The sequence below is a fragment of the Rhopalosiphum maidis genome, chromosome 2, assembly GCF_003676215.2.
Source record: "Rhopalosiphum maidis isolate BTI-1 chromosome 2, ASM367621v3, whole genome shotgun sequence".
In the NCBI taxonomy this organism is placed as follows: Eukaryota; Metazoa; Arthropoda; class Insecta; order Hemiptera; family Aphididae; genus Rhopalosiphum; species Rhopalosiphum maidis.
In genome coordinates this window covers 71,290,608-71,307,560 of record NC_040878.1, presented here as the reverse complement: position 1 = coordinate 71,307,560, position 16,953 = coordinate 71,290,608, and the positions used below count along the sequence as shown (strand labels likewise).

Below are 16,953 nucleotides of genomic sequence, written 5' to 3'. Positions count from 1 at the left end.
TTGCTTTAGAAGACTTTTTTCGCTTCTTATTCACACCTCGGGACATTACTATTATTTATTCGTTATTATTACTTTTAATCTCGCTGTACGGCGTGACTCTTACAGTGGTAGTAGTGAATATTTAATTACAATTCGACGAAAATCACTGCGTTTGAAGATTTTTTTTTTTATCGATCCGTCCGCATTTGCCAAAAAAAAAGTATGTATATTATTACAAGATTTAACTCCGTCTATCGATGTTTGAAGGTCCGCAACAGATATTCCATAATAATAATCGATCTATAAAGGCGTTGACGGATTACTGAGTTATGTAGCTCATCCTATTCGCTATCCTATTCAGAACGCCGCTACCATCCGCGTTTATTTTATATTCATTCATTTTTCACCCAACCTGCTTTATGGTCTACATTTTATCAACCATGCATTGTTTATTACGAGTATATTATATTATATTATATTATATTATATATAAGTGTTTACGCGTGAACCTGAGTCATTATGAGCGTGCATGGATTGAGTCGACTATCTATATCTGTGCACAGATAGTGGATACCGCATCGGATCATCTGCCGAGGTCGTCCTACACGCAATGTATTCAAAATATTCAAAAGCTCGTCCGTGTAATTGATATCAGCAAATTTTCGATAAAAACACGTGCCGAGGGTATAGTGTGTGTGCGCAAACATAATTACGTGTTTAAACTCGTACCTATGTATTTTTGTATAACGGCCTAATCCAATGCTGCAGTGTGCAGGAAATCATATGTTTATATAATATAATAATGGATATTCCCCCTCCTTAATTTCTCGTCACACGATCATATCAATAATTATTTGTTTGTGTTACAGTTCCAGGACAGCAGAGGATCGGGCCCAAAACTTGGATTGACGGTACAGGACAATCACAAGCCGGTATTTACGGACTGCTTAAATTACCAGCCTACCGTCAAGGAAGAACAACCAACCAACACTTATGTATTTACCGTAAGTATATTATAATACGGTTTCTTTACGTTTATTTATTTGTTTATAAAATAAAATAATTGAGCAGATATAACTTGTTATATGGCTTGTTCACGTAAGTGCAGTGCTGAGAAATGATGAAAATATTCAAAAAAAATATATATATTGATAAGATTGAAAAAGATAGATACCGAACATCGTCATATCAAACATTAACCAACTATAAAAAAGCTTCTTCGAAATTTCTACTTTTATCATATATCACTGTTGAGCACTAGTTTAGCACTTTCCTTAATAGTATTGATATTATAAAAAAATATCGTTGTGTTAATAATATAGTATTACTATAATATCCGCGGACTTATCTTCTGCACTGGCGAATTAACTACTTATGTACACATTATACCCATCAGATCTATCTAACTAACTTGTGCATTATTATATTGGATCCGCTTTCTTACTATACATTATACTTACATCCTACGTCTGTGATTTCGAAAACTACACGCAAAGTACAAAACCGTACTGAATAAAATATTTACCCGAGCAATTTGTGAACGTATAATATAATACGATCGTGTCGTATGTAACCCGGCATTAACGTCGTGGTTACGTAATAAATGTGTAGGTATGCTATATTTTGCGAGTAAATTATTACATAACTGTACTTAAAATATAACAATAATTAAACCTTTTTAAGTAACCCTATTGTTATAGACTGATTGTTTTAAGACTATTATATTGCAATTAATTAACGATTAACGATTAACTTTCCAAGATATTTTTGTGACTTGTTTATCATTGATATAAATTTTTTGTAAAAATTAATATCGAATGTCCGTTACATAATAATAATTAAATTGATGGGTTAATTTTTTTTAGTCCAATACACAGATTATTAATTAATATAGTGTTATATTATAATATTATCTTATACCTAATACAGTTATTGCTCTCATTGAAATATAACCATTTAACTCTGTATCTGAAAATATTAATAAAGACTGATGAAAAAATAAATTGGTACAACGCTCAACAACAAAACTAATTTTCTTCTTCTATTACATCTCATAATATCTACATACTCTGATCATTACTGCCTTCTCAAGTGAACTTATCTTCAATTCTTCGATATTTTTTTTTTTTGTGTGTTTACGTCGTGTAATATTGTTACACACATCAAAATAACTAACTTTAGTACTATACAATCGTAGTGTAGCTAAATTGCCTATCCAAGACGCCGCGCTTTTATGATATTGTATTATTGAAAAACATAAGAATACAATGATAAAAATACAACTACAATCTACCAAAAATAAATGATTTACGACATCGATTGTGTACTTGAATTTATAACACCCTGTTAGTATAATTGTATTAAAGTACTTATTACCCCGTGTCTAGTCTAATGTTTTAAAATTGAAAAATCATTTATATATTTATTCTATGTAAAAACTTAATTATTTATACATCTAATACAATATCTATCTATAATTCGAATACCATCTACCTAATTAACCAACACTAAGTCTCAACAATAATTCATTATAGGTATTCAAATTGTAATATTATTAATTAAACATAAATATTTTTCGGAATAAACTATGCAGTATTAACAAAGTCCAATAACGTATTTGTTTTTGTATATTCAATATTCATGTTATTACTCTTCTTAAATTATATACGCGCACTCTTTAAAATAATAATAATCAACACTTTTGAGATGCCAATTAATTTTATATCCGCCAGGCATCCTTTCACACTAAAATTTGAAAAGATCACTTATTTGACGACAAAACAATTTAAATTAGTGGCTTGGTGTGATGCGAGCGTACACTCAACTGCGGAAACGCTCCGAGTGTACGTATCGGCTGATGTTGCTAGCTCCCGGATCGGTGACCCCCCTGGATTTTAGTGATAAATCCTTGCCACACATACAAAAAACGTGTTTCAACGTACCGTTCATCCCTCCTACAAATGAATAAAAACCATTCAATGGCCTTTGTTGCCTCGAATTAATTAATAAAAAAAAAAATTTAATTAATTTTTATAAATAACTGGCGGGTAAATAGTTGAACTACTGCTGCAGTCTTAAAATATTACATTGTTATAATTACAATAAGACATACATAAAGAAAACATTTGATTGATATCATTAACAATATTGTAATTACTACATTTATCGAGGTATATATTGTAACTATGATATTAATATATGTTATACGAATCAAAAAATTATTCTAAAAATGTACACCGTTTCATTTTTTCGTTTATCGATGTATAATTAAAACGAATCGTAATTAGGACCATATATATTTATACATGTATGTGTATACATAGGTGCACATAAGAATATTAAATGATAGGATTAAAAATTGATTTGCTATGTCAATAATAGAGAACAATCCTACTTTAATAATTAAACAGACATGCTGCGCGTCTACCATTTATACATTAAACAAACTGTTATAAAATATTTCGCAACGTCGGTTGTGGTTTATATAGGTACTACCACACAACCGCCATTCGACCTACACCACTGCTATTATATATTATCACTACTACAACGGCAAATGTATTTAAAAGGTTCAAAACTGCTCGTGGGTAAACATATTATAATCATTGTTGTTAAATTGAATTACTATACATATAATATTATACCATACCTCGATTGTTATACGTTTGCATCAAGTCGTCGTCAGCTCTATACGGTGAAAACCCGGTGACTGTCAATACTCAATTCGATTATGTATTATTATATCTATTGTAAAACCGTATGAAATTAAAAAAAATATTATATATATAAATAAATATATATTATCGTCACTAGTGATAATTACTGTACCTACTGGTATTTACTGCAAGTCTCACACTGAGAATGTTCTCAATCTGATTATAATTTTGTTTCAGTTTTAATTATAGAGAAAAGTCAATTTTTTTCTACAATTTATAAACCCATACAATTTTTTTTCTTTGGTATAAGTTATTTTGTAATATACTACCCTGGCTTATGGCAATAAAGGGACATTAAATTAAGTAATTAATTTTCTATTATTATAATATTGTATTATTATTGAAAAAAATAAATTAAGTTAAAAGGTTAGAACTAACTATATAATTAATGTATACGCCCATTTAAAACGTGCAAAAAATTCTGTATTATATTATGCACGTATATTTAGTTTTTTCTTTATCGAATGTATATATATATATATAAAATAATTACAATATATTATATCCAATTTGATTTCGATTAGGTAATATGTAACCCTATTATTAGATACGCCCCTTCTAATAAATTTACTTATAAAATAATTATTCGTGCGAATTATGATAATAATCTCTAAAAATCTGCGTTTACTATAAAAACAGTTCACTATAATAATGATGATAACGACGATAATAATAATAATAATGTACGTTTCACGCTCCGATAAATCTCACACGTGTCTGTCTTATCATTGACAGGTCAAAGCGTTCGACAAGGACCCACCGGACAATGGAGGTACAATCACATACACATTTGTCAGCGCGCCCGGCGAACGTCCAAAATTTTCCATCGACGCACAAACCGGAGATATCACCACTCGACACGTAAGTATAACATTGATATTATTATGTGTTTAGAAACAGACGATTAGTGGCGTACTATCAATATTTGTATGGTTGGGCGGAGAGGAAAAGAAATGGTTTAAATTTTTATTTTTAGAATTCTGTTTTTGTTGTAGTAGTTAATTTAACTATTTTGTAAAGGGATATTTGTAAATTATCAAACAATAATGTATTGATTTTAAATTTAAAATGGGGTACGTAATATCTTAATGAAATTATGATAATATTAAATTAAAATAATTTTAAACACACACACAGGGGTATGTATAATTATTTAAAATAATTTTGGTTGTCTAACAAAAAAAAATAGGAATGCAGAAAATTGCTGCGATTGTCTGTAACAAGATTGATTGGTTATGTTATCATCGATCAATCTTCTAATCTAAATACCTCTTTACTATTTGTTGTTCACAGATGTTCGACCGGGACGAACCGACCCGCGAAAAAGAAGTGTACCTGTCGGTAAGGGCCACCGATAACGGAAAACCGCATCTGGACGATGTGTGCACTATCAAAGTGACCATCGAGGACGAGAACGACAACTCACCAGTTTTTGACAAAGTGGTGAGTTTATTATTCTTTCGAAATGATATGATATCGTGTGGGGTTGTATACATTTACGTATCGTTGCGGGAGTGGTGCGATAAACGTGACAATAAGCCTCCGGCTGTTCTCGTACGCCCATCATTGCAATCGTAAACCGTATGCGCATCTGCATTAATACCGCCTTGCAGCAGTCTACTAACTGCATCTTTTATTGCATATACTAACAAATCATCAACACGATATAATAACATTGTTATTACTACTATTTTATTTTTATATATTACCTGTATTGTATACATACATCGAATCCAGGTCTATCGAGGATTCAACTACAAGGTACAACGTGTTTCTGCAGCATGCATCTCGCCAAAATATGATATAATTTGTTTTTTTTTTTATTTTATTTTTTTATTTGCATGGATTCTGATCACAGACGGACTTGTGTTATAATATTTATGTGTTTGATATTTATAATATATATTATGTATTGACATTTTTTTATGAACACGTTTCTCATCGTGTTTTAGTCGTTCAAAATCAGCTGGTTTTTTTAAAAACTTTTCTATTCATCGTTTTACACAAATTTTTAAAAAAAAAGCATTTTAAATGCATGCCGCATGTTGTTTTATTTTTATAGTATTTTTTACTATCAATTCGTTGCTTCTAAACGGTTTTAACAATTATAATACCTGATCCATGTGCAGTTGTTTATTATTTTTATTTCATTTTTAAGAACTATGTTGAATCTGTACCCCAAGACTTACTGGCCAAAAGCGAAGTGATGAGAATATCGGCCACTGATATCGACGATGGTAAAAATAGTGCCATACAATACGATCTATCACCTAGAATGCCGCAAGACTCGAATTATTTTCGTATCGATCAAAACACGGGCGTCATTTATTTGGATCGCGCAATCGACGTACGTATAATGTCGTAATTAAATCGATTATATTCTGTGTACATTGATTTTTCTATTTACAACAGATTTATAAATTATTATTATTAATATTTTTTTTTAGCGAGATCCCGGCTACAAGTTCAAAATGCGAGCTACTGCCACCGATCAAGGCGTGGTTCCCAAATCGGCTACGATGGATCTAGAGATTTTGGTGGTCGAATCGCACAAAAAAGCACCCACGTTCATATCCGTCCAGCCCGACGACGTTATCCGTCTGCCGGAAAACCTAACTAATTTCAGTTTTGACATTGCCACCATCATCGCGGCGTAAGTTGTGTTTACCAAACATGATATAATCTATAACTTTATAAACCAACTCCAAAATAACAATCCCCGCGTTTGTGAATCGTTGTTATAATAATGTGTATTGTCGGGTTTGGCCCGGTCTCTTTAAACGTATATTATTTAGATCGAACACGGATGAAAAATCTCCGGTTTTTGAATTGGTGCCTGGCCGCACAGAACAATCAAACAAATTGAACACTTTCCGATTGGAATCTGAAGGAAACACTGCTCATATCAGATTGTCGAGACACATGGACTACGAATCGATCTCCGAGTACATTCTTAACATTCGAATACAGGTAAAAAGTTTGTGTTGCTTACATAATAGTATAATCCATCGATAATATTAATGTATATATATAAGATGACTGTCAACACTGCCCATGTATGTGTAGTATTTTATTTTTTAATAATAATATGCAACACAATATCTGAATGTATATGTGAATTATACCACAGCCCTGACTGCGGTAAGATATTTCACACGCAAGTGTTATGTGTCTCAGTCTTACAAACGCACAACATAACAAATTTTTGTTGAACAGAATCCTGTATCGAGTATTTTAAATTTAAGGGTGGAATTGACCTATTATCAAACTTTAAAATAAGAACGAGTTATGAGCATCTAAAAATTATGTTATTTACACAGTTATAACTCGCTTTTAAAAAAATGTATTAAAAGCTTGTAGAGATTCCAATATAATATACATTATGTTTACTTTAAATTTAATAATTATAGACCAATTCACTAATATTAAAGCTAACAACAAAAAATGGATTTTTCTGAACATTAATTTGATGAATGTACGTTAATAAAACGGAGACAAAATACATTATGCGGGTGTACAGGTCGGAGTTTCGTCTTTGTGCTGAACCTCAACAATTTTAATCACTGACTATTGTTAATTAAAATGTATTATTCTACTTTAAAATATTATGGACTTAAATTAAATTGTCTCGTAAACCGACTATAATCTAGATTATAGATTGAATAATAACCCGAAAATTAAAATTATTATTTTTTATTTCATTGAAAAAAATTATATAATACCTAAACAATTTGTTTTTATATATAATTATATGAAACGATTGAATTGAGTTTTATTTAAAAATATAATGTGTGCTATTTCGCAGATAGTTCATGATTTATAATAAAAATTTGGTGTGTGTAAGTAATCCTATTATGAATACGTAATATTATGAAAGCGCGTGGGTAATGAGAATAAGTCAAAAAGTCTCATTTCTGTATTGATTGACACATAGCATTTTCATTATTTATGGTCAAATAATTTAACAAAACGATACAAGGTTTAAAAATCTAAATTTGTTTTAATAACATAAAATGTGTAGGTAGAACCTCTAAATTTTAAAATCGAATTTTTTTAATACTCCCGTTAAAGGCCTCTCGAAAAGTGGACGTTACACAATATTGTGCAAAGCCACTAGTATTGTAGGTACATATATTGCATGTTTTCTATAATTTATATAAGATATATTTCTTTATTAATTTTGAGAATACGTATACGTACTTGTGGTAGACTGCGATAAACGCTTAATAATTTAATATTATTGTATTGCGCGTAAATAAATAATACATTTTTTATGTTATCAGAACAAGCACAATCTGGCAGCGGAACACCAATTGAATATCCAAGTACTAGATGTCAACGACAACATACCGGTGTTTACCGAAGTCGTATCTGGTTCCGTGCTGGAAAACGAACCAGCTGGCACAGCCGTGATGCAGGTCCGGGCAATCGACGCTGACTCGAGCATTGCCAATAACCGCGTTACGTATGAGTTGGCCGATAACCGCGAGTACTTCACCATCGACCCGTACACCGGCAACATCACAACATTAGTAATGTTTGACCGCGAGAAACAGGACGTGTACAACGTCAAGGTAATCGCTACGGATAATGCGCCGTCGGCGCTGTACTCGACTGGTGAACACAACAAGGGTGAGTACAAGGGTGTTGAGGAAGACTTCTCTAAAATAAACGCTAAATTAGTGTATAATAAACTGTCAGTGACGAGGTTGATTACTTATGTCGGTGAATGGGGGAGGGGGCACTCGCCTAGATTCATCTTAAAACTTCGATTTTGTTTGACAATAATATTGGTGACTATCTACCATGGGGCAAAAATACTGAATATTTTAAACTAAAATTTTTGAGGATCGGTATATTCTTTATAATAAATAAAAACAAATGATAGCAAATTTACTGGTTTAAAATTAAACTGTTCGCTTATTATTGTATATTTTAATTTAAGAAACGTAGAAATTATCGTGCGTATATTATGACTAAATTTATCGAAAAAAAGTTCTAATTAAAGTTTTGAAGCGTCTTTTTTTATTACTATGTTATGACCTACATAATACGCTAGTTTTGCACGCCGAATGTTGTATTTTAAATTATTTGAATACCAAATCAAATAATGGGAGGGGTTGATGAAATAGGATTGCGAATGCTTGATAATAATAATATATTCGTAGAAAACAATAAATATAAAATCCCTCTCCAAAACAAATTTCTAATTATGTTCACTGGCTTAATTTAACTGTTATAAACATAGACTCGTTATATTAGAACGATAATTATTAGTAACCCTCTGTGCGGACGTTCGACCAAATAAACAGCTTTTACCGTCACGCCCACGGGCGTTACTAAAGCTCCATAACTATTTACTGTGGTTTTGTATATTTATTATTTATATATATATATATATATGTATAAATGTTATACAGGCGAACAAGTGTTCCGGATCGAGATCGCCGACAAAAACGACCATCCTCCTCATTTCACCCAGGCCATCTACGAAGCGGAAGAGATACCGGAAGACGCCAACTTAAACGCTCTGGTCACGGAAGTGAAGGCCCTGGACGACGACACCGCGTCTCCAGTCACGTACAGCATCGTGGAAGGCAACATCTACAACGCTTTCCTAATCGAAAACACGACCGGAAAAATCAAAGTCAATAGTCAGCTGGATTACGAAAACATCACCGACGTAAGTGCCTCCTATTTATCACACGTGCCGACAAGCGTTGTTTGCCAATGCCTTTATAATTATATGTGTATATGTATGAAATTTCGCAGTATGTGTTGAGAGTGAGAGCGTTTGACGGAGCGTTCGAGGACTATTGTACCGTCCAGATAAAAATATCCAACGTCAACGACAACCCACCAGTGTTCCAACCGTACGATGGAAATATAACTATCACCGAAGAAGAACTCGTGCCGGGCTGTATCACTAAGGTAAGCGATTACAAAATACTATTTTATGCGTGTGTGTGTGTACGAATGCGTGCATTTTATTTGAATAGAATTTTTTGACGATGATTGTAATGTCTGTTTCCTTCTGTAGTTGGAAGCTTACGATCCAGATATTCAGGACCGATCAATGGATCAGCGTATCGTATACTCTGTGGTGAAAGATGATCAACGTAAGTTAATGACCATTAACAAAAATGGATGTCTATCGCTCATAAAACCACTTGATCGCGATCCACCAAACGGTTATGCTACCTGGCAAGTGATCATACAAGCGAGCGACGAAGGCGGTGGCCCAAAGAGCTTGCAACAAACCACAGAAGTCATCATTGCACTCAGAGATATCAACGACAATGCACCATATTTAGATATGGTAAGTTATTCAACAATAATAATAACTGAACTGAGTTTATTTTTTTTTTTTTAAAAAAAAGATAACTGTGTATGCTTAAAACAAATACAATTTTTTTATTCCATTTATTTTAATTGTTTTTATAGTACACTTTTTATACTGATTAATCAATTTATCTGGCAATGAAGTAAAATTGATCCTGATAGCCTATTAGTGGAATCCTTAATTGAATTTCTTCTTAAAAGATAGCAAACTATAATTAAAAAAATATATATATTTATAACATTTATTTACAAAAAAAAATCTTTGTGGAAAGTGGTTCAATTATGAAAAGTAATCATTTTTTTTGTAATTCATTTATTTGTTTTTTTTTTCAGCCCCAACCTGTAGTTTGGCGCGAGAATCAATTATCTGGAACAATAACACGATTGTCTGCTAAAGATAATGATGGGCCTGAAAACGGTGCACCATTTGAATATTTTATCTCATCTGATGCTTCTTACGAAATTAAAACAAAATTTGGAATTTCCGGTTTGTCAAATTAAAGGATAAAAAATTAACTTATTTTTTGTGATTGTACTAATATGCTTTTTATATGATTCTCAGGAGTTGAACTTCAGGCATTAACTACATTTGATCGTGAAGAGAAAAAGTTTTATAATATACCTATCACAATAACTGATAGTGGAATACCTAGTTTAACTGGAACAAGTACACTCCAAGTAGTAATTGGTGATGAGAACGACAATGCCATGAAACCTGGCAGGAGCTCTATATTTGTATATACATATAAAGGCGAATCTCCAGACATGGAAATAGGACGTGTTTATGTTGATGACCTAGACGATTGGGACTTGCCCGACAAAAAGTTCAAGTGGCTACTTGGGCCACATGAACGCTTTGACCTTAAATCAGAAACTGGAATGATTACTATGCTTCAAAACACCAAAGAACAGACTTTTGTCTTGGAGTTTGAAATCACTGAACATGGAGCAAAGATTCCCAAACATACAGTGAATTCGACTGTTGTTGTTACTGTTAAAGAAATACCCGAAGAAGCTGTTGATAAGTCAGGATCGGTTAGATTAGCCGGAATTTCAGCTGAAGAATTTATTACCCCTGGTCCGGTACGTATTATCTTAATGAAACCATGAAAGAAATTTATAATTATTATACTTTTTATGTTCATTTAGGACAACATAAGTAAGGCAACTATATTAAAAAAACGGTTGGCTTCGATTTTAAACGCCACTGTTGAAAATGTTGATGTATTCACTATTCTGCATTCTCCTCACAATCCCAACACCACCCAATTGGATGTACGTTTTTCCGCTCATGGTTCCCCATATTATCAGCCTGAAAGGATCAATGCTGCCATTGATAAACATCAAGCAGAGGTGAGGTTCAAAAATTATTTTACGCATTACATAACAAATTAGATAATTGTTTTTATAATATATTTTATAGCTTGAAAAAGAGTTAGGTGTCATTTTTCTTATGGTCAATATTGATGAATGTCTTGTCGAAAAGCTTTATTGTGAATCATCTTGTACAAATTTCTTGAACAAAAGCAACGAACCAGCTGCTGTATACACAAATACAACTTCTTTTGTTGGAATACGTGCTGTGATAGATCCATTTTGCCAGTGTGAACAGAGAGCAACTACTAAAATCACATGTCATAACGGCGGTAGTCCTACATCAGACGGGTAAGTTATTCACATGCAATTTTCATTTTATTTAAATAGTTTGGTTAATGATACTGTTTTTATACTATTAGTACTGGATGTCAGTGTCCTTCTGGTTTTGAAGGACCTCGATGCGAAATTCTCAGCATTGGTTTTTACGGTGAAGGTTATGCCTTGTATCCGCCCTTACAATCGTGTATGGAGTCTCATATGTCATTGGAAGTGCGCACCTCTGTCGACAATGGTCTATTATTTTATGCTGGGCCCAGCAGTGTTAAACCTTCTCCACTGTCCGTACAAGGTATTTGGGACAAATTAAATTAATTTCAAATGTCTTATTAAATATAATTATATTCTGCAGATTTCATGTCACTGGAACTTAAAGATGGTTATCCTGTACTTTTGGTAGACTATGGCTCAGGAACACTAAAAATAGGACAAAAGCAAATTAAAATTTCTGATGGAGAACCACATCGCATTGAGATCATTTGGACCAAAACTGTACTTATAATTATTTATTTTTATCACCATATCTAAATTATTAATTATAAATTTGTTTCAGAGCATTGAAATGAAAGTAGATAGTTGCAATCTTCCATCTTGCTTAAGTCTTAGTCCTCCAATAGGACTCAATGAGTATTTGAACGTAAATGGACCTTTACAACTCGGTGGATCGTTTGTCGACCTAAGAGCAATAGCTGCTACACGGAATTGGACCCATAAACCATTTACCAACGGATTCAATGGTTGTATACGTAATTTAACTTTCAACGGTCATCTATACAACTTGGGTGCTCCTAGTATGTCTCGCAATGTTGATTTTTCATGTACACACGGTACAGCAGTTGCTGTGTCATTTGGTATTGATGCTAGCTTCTTGATAGCCATTTTTGTGTGCCTAGCTGTTTTATTGAGTAAGTTAATACTCAGAAATATTAATATTCAACATTACTAAAATAAAACTTTGTACTTGTTTAGTATTGCTGCTAGCAGTAGTGGTGCATAGAAGAAAGTCTGATGATTTGTATAAAGACACTGATGATATTAGAGAAAACATAATCAACTATGAAGATGAAGGTGGCGGCGAGGGAGATATGACTGGTTATGATTTGAACGTTCTGCGACTTATGTATGATGGCTCAGAACCTGTACAAGGATTTGACGATGCTGGAAATCTATTACAAAAACGTGGTATGCCTTTATAATAATCATGTTTAATAGTAATACATTGAAATTGGAACATTATATTTGATCAGAAATTATTCCTGTAGGCACAAATTAATTATTTTATTTTATTTTCATATTGAATTATATTTAAATTACATTATATGTTTAATATGTTAAACATTTGGATATATATACTAAAAACACATTGTAAAACTAATATTTTCACCTTTGTTCATAATTTAAATAATATACTAAGAATTAACTCAAAGTTACACATCTGTTAGTTTTATACTAAACCACCAATATACAATAACTCATTTAATATTTAAACTTTATAAATTTAACTGCTGAAGTTTTCACCTGCATTATGCAAAATGTTTCTAAATATTAAATAATTAGAGTAATTAATTCATCACTAGTAAATGATTCAAATAAGCACGAGCCATTTTTTATTTCTAATATATTTTTGCATATAACAAACAATAATTTTTATTTTCAACATAGTTTCCATTGTATGCAGTATAATATTTTATACTTCATATTATATTATTTATAATATTCAATAGTTTGTTATAATAATTTTATTTTTCAGCTCCAGATGAAGTTCCTGATATTTGTGGCTTCCTCGGTGACAAACTGAATTCAGTAGATAATGATCCAGATTTAGGTCCATATGACGACGTCCGTAATTATATGTATGAAGGTGAAGGCAATTCAGTTGGATCACTTTCGTCATTAGCTTCAGGTTTGTTTAAGTTTAACAATTCAACAGAAGTACAATTATATAATATAGAACAACTTTTTTTTTTTTTTAATATTTTAACTTTAATTTACATATTATAATGTGTATATAGGTACGGATGATGGGGACTTAAACTTTGATTACCTTTCTAACTTTGGACCACGATTCCGCAAACTGGCTGATATGTACGGAGAAGATCCAAGTGACGAAGAAAGTGAAACGTACCGTAATACTCATCCTGAGTCGTGGTGCTAACACTCATTTGAAATTCGCTCTAAATAATCAGTTACCGGTGCATATGTTATCTGTAAGGTTATATAGCGATTACATACCTAGACTTAAGTACCGACTACATAAAACATTAAAAACGAATCATTTGTACAGAGAGTTGACTGTACTCTAATGACAATTATCTAATAACAATATTTATTACAAATATTTTTATTTTCATTTACTATTAATTGTTTTGTGTATTATTGACAGTAACGAAGTCAAATTTTTGTATATGAATTCAAAAATTGATTCGTGATCTCAACAACAGACTGCTTTAGTCTAATTATATTATTTTCAATTTTTTTTTTTTTTTTTTTGTAACAAAAACACAAATCTTTGTAGGCGTCAACATAAAACTATGTATAATATTTGTTTCGCTTACGCAATGTTTATAATTTAAGTTAAATCGCTTCCCAATAATTACTTGCATATTTTTCTATAGAATTTCATGAAATTCTCAGTTTTCTAATTTGCCGGGGAAAGGGTTTTTCCCTTCAACATGGTGTCAATAAATTTGATCCAAAATTGTTGTTACTCAATGTGTTATTGGCGATTGATGTTTATTTTTTTAGATACTTAAATGTTTTTAATAATATTTGTATACTGCCATTGGATCATTTTGAACTAACAACTTTTTAAACGCGTTGTACTTATTTGTAAATATATGAAAAATCAATCAGGGTTAATTATTATGCACAGATTGGCATACAGAATTTAATTGACTAAGAAATAACCGTAAAATATTATGTTTAAAAATCAAAATATTTTTAACTCCATTCCATATTATTTTAATCATAGTTTATATTTTACTACTATACTTTTTGCTTGAACACTATAATACTTAAATAATTTATTATTACAACATTCGACTACAGTTCATAATAACTTAGGAGAAACCCACATGTTAATTATAATATTATATACAATATTCAATTTTTTATTATTATTATTATTGTAGATTATTACTTCGTTAAATCAAAGATTTTGTTGATTTTTTTTTTTTTGTGTGTTTGTATCCTCAACAAATAATTATATTATTATTTTATATTTATATACTATAAAAATGTAGTTTCTTTTATCCTCATCTTAGAAGCTATGTAGTAAGTTCATTAAAATTATTTTTTTTCCTCTAAAAATATTTGTTAGTTGGTATGAATTATTATTTTGTATTGTTGCCATTTGTGATATGTACTTTATTATTTTGAAAAACTTGTAAAGGATAGACAAACATTTTATTTATATTATATTTAAAGAAAAGAAAAAACATTCCATTTGAAAATAATGTTGTTGATGCGCATATCTGTGCTTACAAACGACTGAAAACTTAAGATAATATTAGTTTTAAAATAAGAATTTTTTTATTAATTTTATCATATTATGTCTTATATAAGCTATACATATTGTATTTGTTAAGTTGTATTAATTAAGGTGTATATTTAGGGTAAAAAATTTAAATCCTTATAATTTAATCACCCTTTTTTTGTACCTACCGTCATGTATTATTTATTATACACCTATACATTTATAAATGAAATTGATCAAGAACTATGCATTTTAGTACCTTCTGTTTTATTTCTTTAATAAATGTATTTTCCCTAAGTTATCCTAATTCCTATTTCATATATTTTCCATTTAAATTATTAAGTATAATTAATTCACTAAAGCTACAGTGTATTGTGCTAATTGGATTTCCTAAGCTAACACATTTTGTATCTAAAACTGATAATAATAGTAGGAATGTTTAATAAAATGTGTCACTTCTACCTTCAGTTTGCTATTATGTTCCAAAATTTGTTTTTAAATGGAAAACTGTATTAAAAATTAGAGATGTGAGGAGGTTGAACATCCTAACTCCCTAAGTATGCGAAGAAAAGACATTATTTCTCCTCAAACAATTTTTGTTTTCTGTTGTAAATTGTAATTCTAAAACAAATAACCATAAATACTTTACGTATTCTTTAGTACAGTTTTTGGCAAAATCAAAACTGCCATACAAGACATTGAACTTTTTTATGGCTTTGGCATGTTAAACGTGGCTATGGTCAACGGTAATCGGATTATAGGTAAAGTGGGCTTTGCGTGTTATGTGCGTTTATTGCGAATAAGTATAAATAAAAAAAAGACTAACTTATTGAAAAGGCACTGACATAAATTAGGAAGATAATGTCCTTGAAATAATAATATTTTTTGTATGTGTTATACCTACCAACCTACCTCGTACATATGTTATAAAATCTACCTGTATAATAGATAGATTATTATATTATATAATTAATTAAAGTAAATAAAAGTTTTTTCTTTATAAAAAATATATCATGAAAAATTACCTTTGCCCACCCTTGAGCTGTAAAAATATCTTAAAACCCATTCATTTTTTTTCTACATCTAAAAAACAAAAATAATATTTTAAGAGATGATAAAATTGTAATTACATATTATTATTTACTCGAGTTTTAATATAAAAGCAAATTAAAAGTATTTTATTTTTTAATATATTATTCTGGTTTCAGTTGATTTAAATATACTTATAACTAGGACTGTGAATTTGTAGGAAAATAAACTTATTTTGGTAATTGTGAAACGTGGCTTTGTATGTACATAATTTAAATGTAACAACAAATCCATTTATGAAATTTTTATTTTGTATTTTTTTTAGTTCATTTTCCAGTATATTCAATCTAATTACGTCAATTAACATCTTTGGAAACTCTTTAAAAACAAATTTTAAAATTTTTTTAAAGAATGTTTCAGTTGAAAAGTATTATTAAAGAATCAATCAACTTCAAAATCAAATTTAAAATCCATTTTGAGTGTATATTTTTTTGACATTTTAAATGTATTTTTTAATGTTTTTTTAATGCAATAAATTCAGAGCCCTATTTATAACTTATAATTATACAGTTTTTCACATTTTGCTTATTAAAGATGAACATTACTCTGTGTAAACAAAATTTTACACCAATAACTATTTTAGTTTGTGCCATTATTTTTGATGTCAACGATTTTTTTTATTTAATAGAGAATAATCACGGATTAAGCTTATTGTTATTATAAATAGTAGGTACCAAATTAAAACTTATTGATATTTGT

At 30.5% G+C, this 16,953-nt stretch overlaps 1 protein-coding gene across 2 annotated transcripts in view; it reads left to right on the top strand.

Annotated features, from left to right (window-relative positions):
* Positions 1 to 15,298, top strand: part of LOC113551215 (DE-cadherin) — an 88,627-nt gene extending 73,329 nt beyond the window's left edge. The window contains exons 3-23 of one of the 2 annotated variants that reach the window (XM_026953322.1): positions 849 to 983; positions 4,431 to 4,556; positions 4,989 to 5,138; positions 5,433 to 5,456; positions 5,854 to 6,042; positions 6,143 to 6,348; positions 6,491 to 6,665; positions 7,979 to 8,327; positions 9,116 to 9,378; positions 9,468 to 9,626; positions 9,736 to 10,014; positions 10,371 to 10,524; positions 10,600 to 11,120; positions 11,187 to 11,390; positions 11,461 to 11,702; positions 11,774 to 11,982; positions 12,043 to 12,182; positions 12,244 to 12,595; positions 12,660 to 12,872; positions 13,441 to 13,593; positions 13,703 to 15,298. In XM_026953322.1, the coding sequence (XP_026809123.1) occupies positions 849 to 983; positions 4,431 to 4,556; positions 4,989 to 5,138; positions 5,433 to 5,456; positions 5,854 to 6,042; positions 6,143 to 6,348; positions 6,491 to 6,665; positions 7,979 to 8,327; positions 9,116 to 9,378; positions 9,468 to 9,626; positions 9,736 to 10,014; positions 10,371 to 10,524; positions 10,600 to 11,120; positions 11,187 to 11,390; positions 11,461 to 11,702; positions 11,774 to 11,982; positions 12,043 to 12,182; positions 12,244 to 12,595; positions 12,660 to 12,872; positions 13,441 to 13,593; positions 13,703 to 13,845 (4,386 nt within the window). In that variant the 3' untranslated portion in view covers positions 13,846 to 15,298. The remainder of the gene's footprint in view (positions 1 to 848; positions 984 to 4,430; positions 4,557 to 4,988; positions 5,139 to 5,432; positions 5,457 to 5,853; positions 6,043 to 6,142; positions 6,349 to 6,490; positions 6,666 to 7,978; positions 8,328 to 9,115; positions 9,379 to 9,467; positions 9,627 to 9,735; positions 10,015 to 10,370; positions 10,525 to 10,599; positions 11,121 to 11,186; positions 11,391 to 11,460; positions 11,703 to 11,773; positions 11,983 to 12,042; positions 12,183 to 12,243; positions 12,596 to 12,659; positions 12,873 to 13,440; positions 13,594 to 13,702) is intronic. The other variant, XM_026953323.1, reaches the window with a different exon arrangement.
* The last annotated feature ends 1,655 nt before the right edge of the window (positions 15,299 to 16,953 follow it).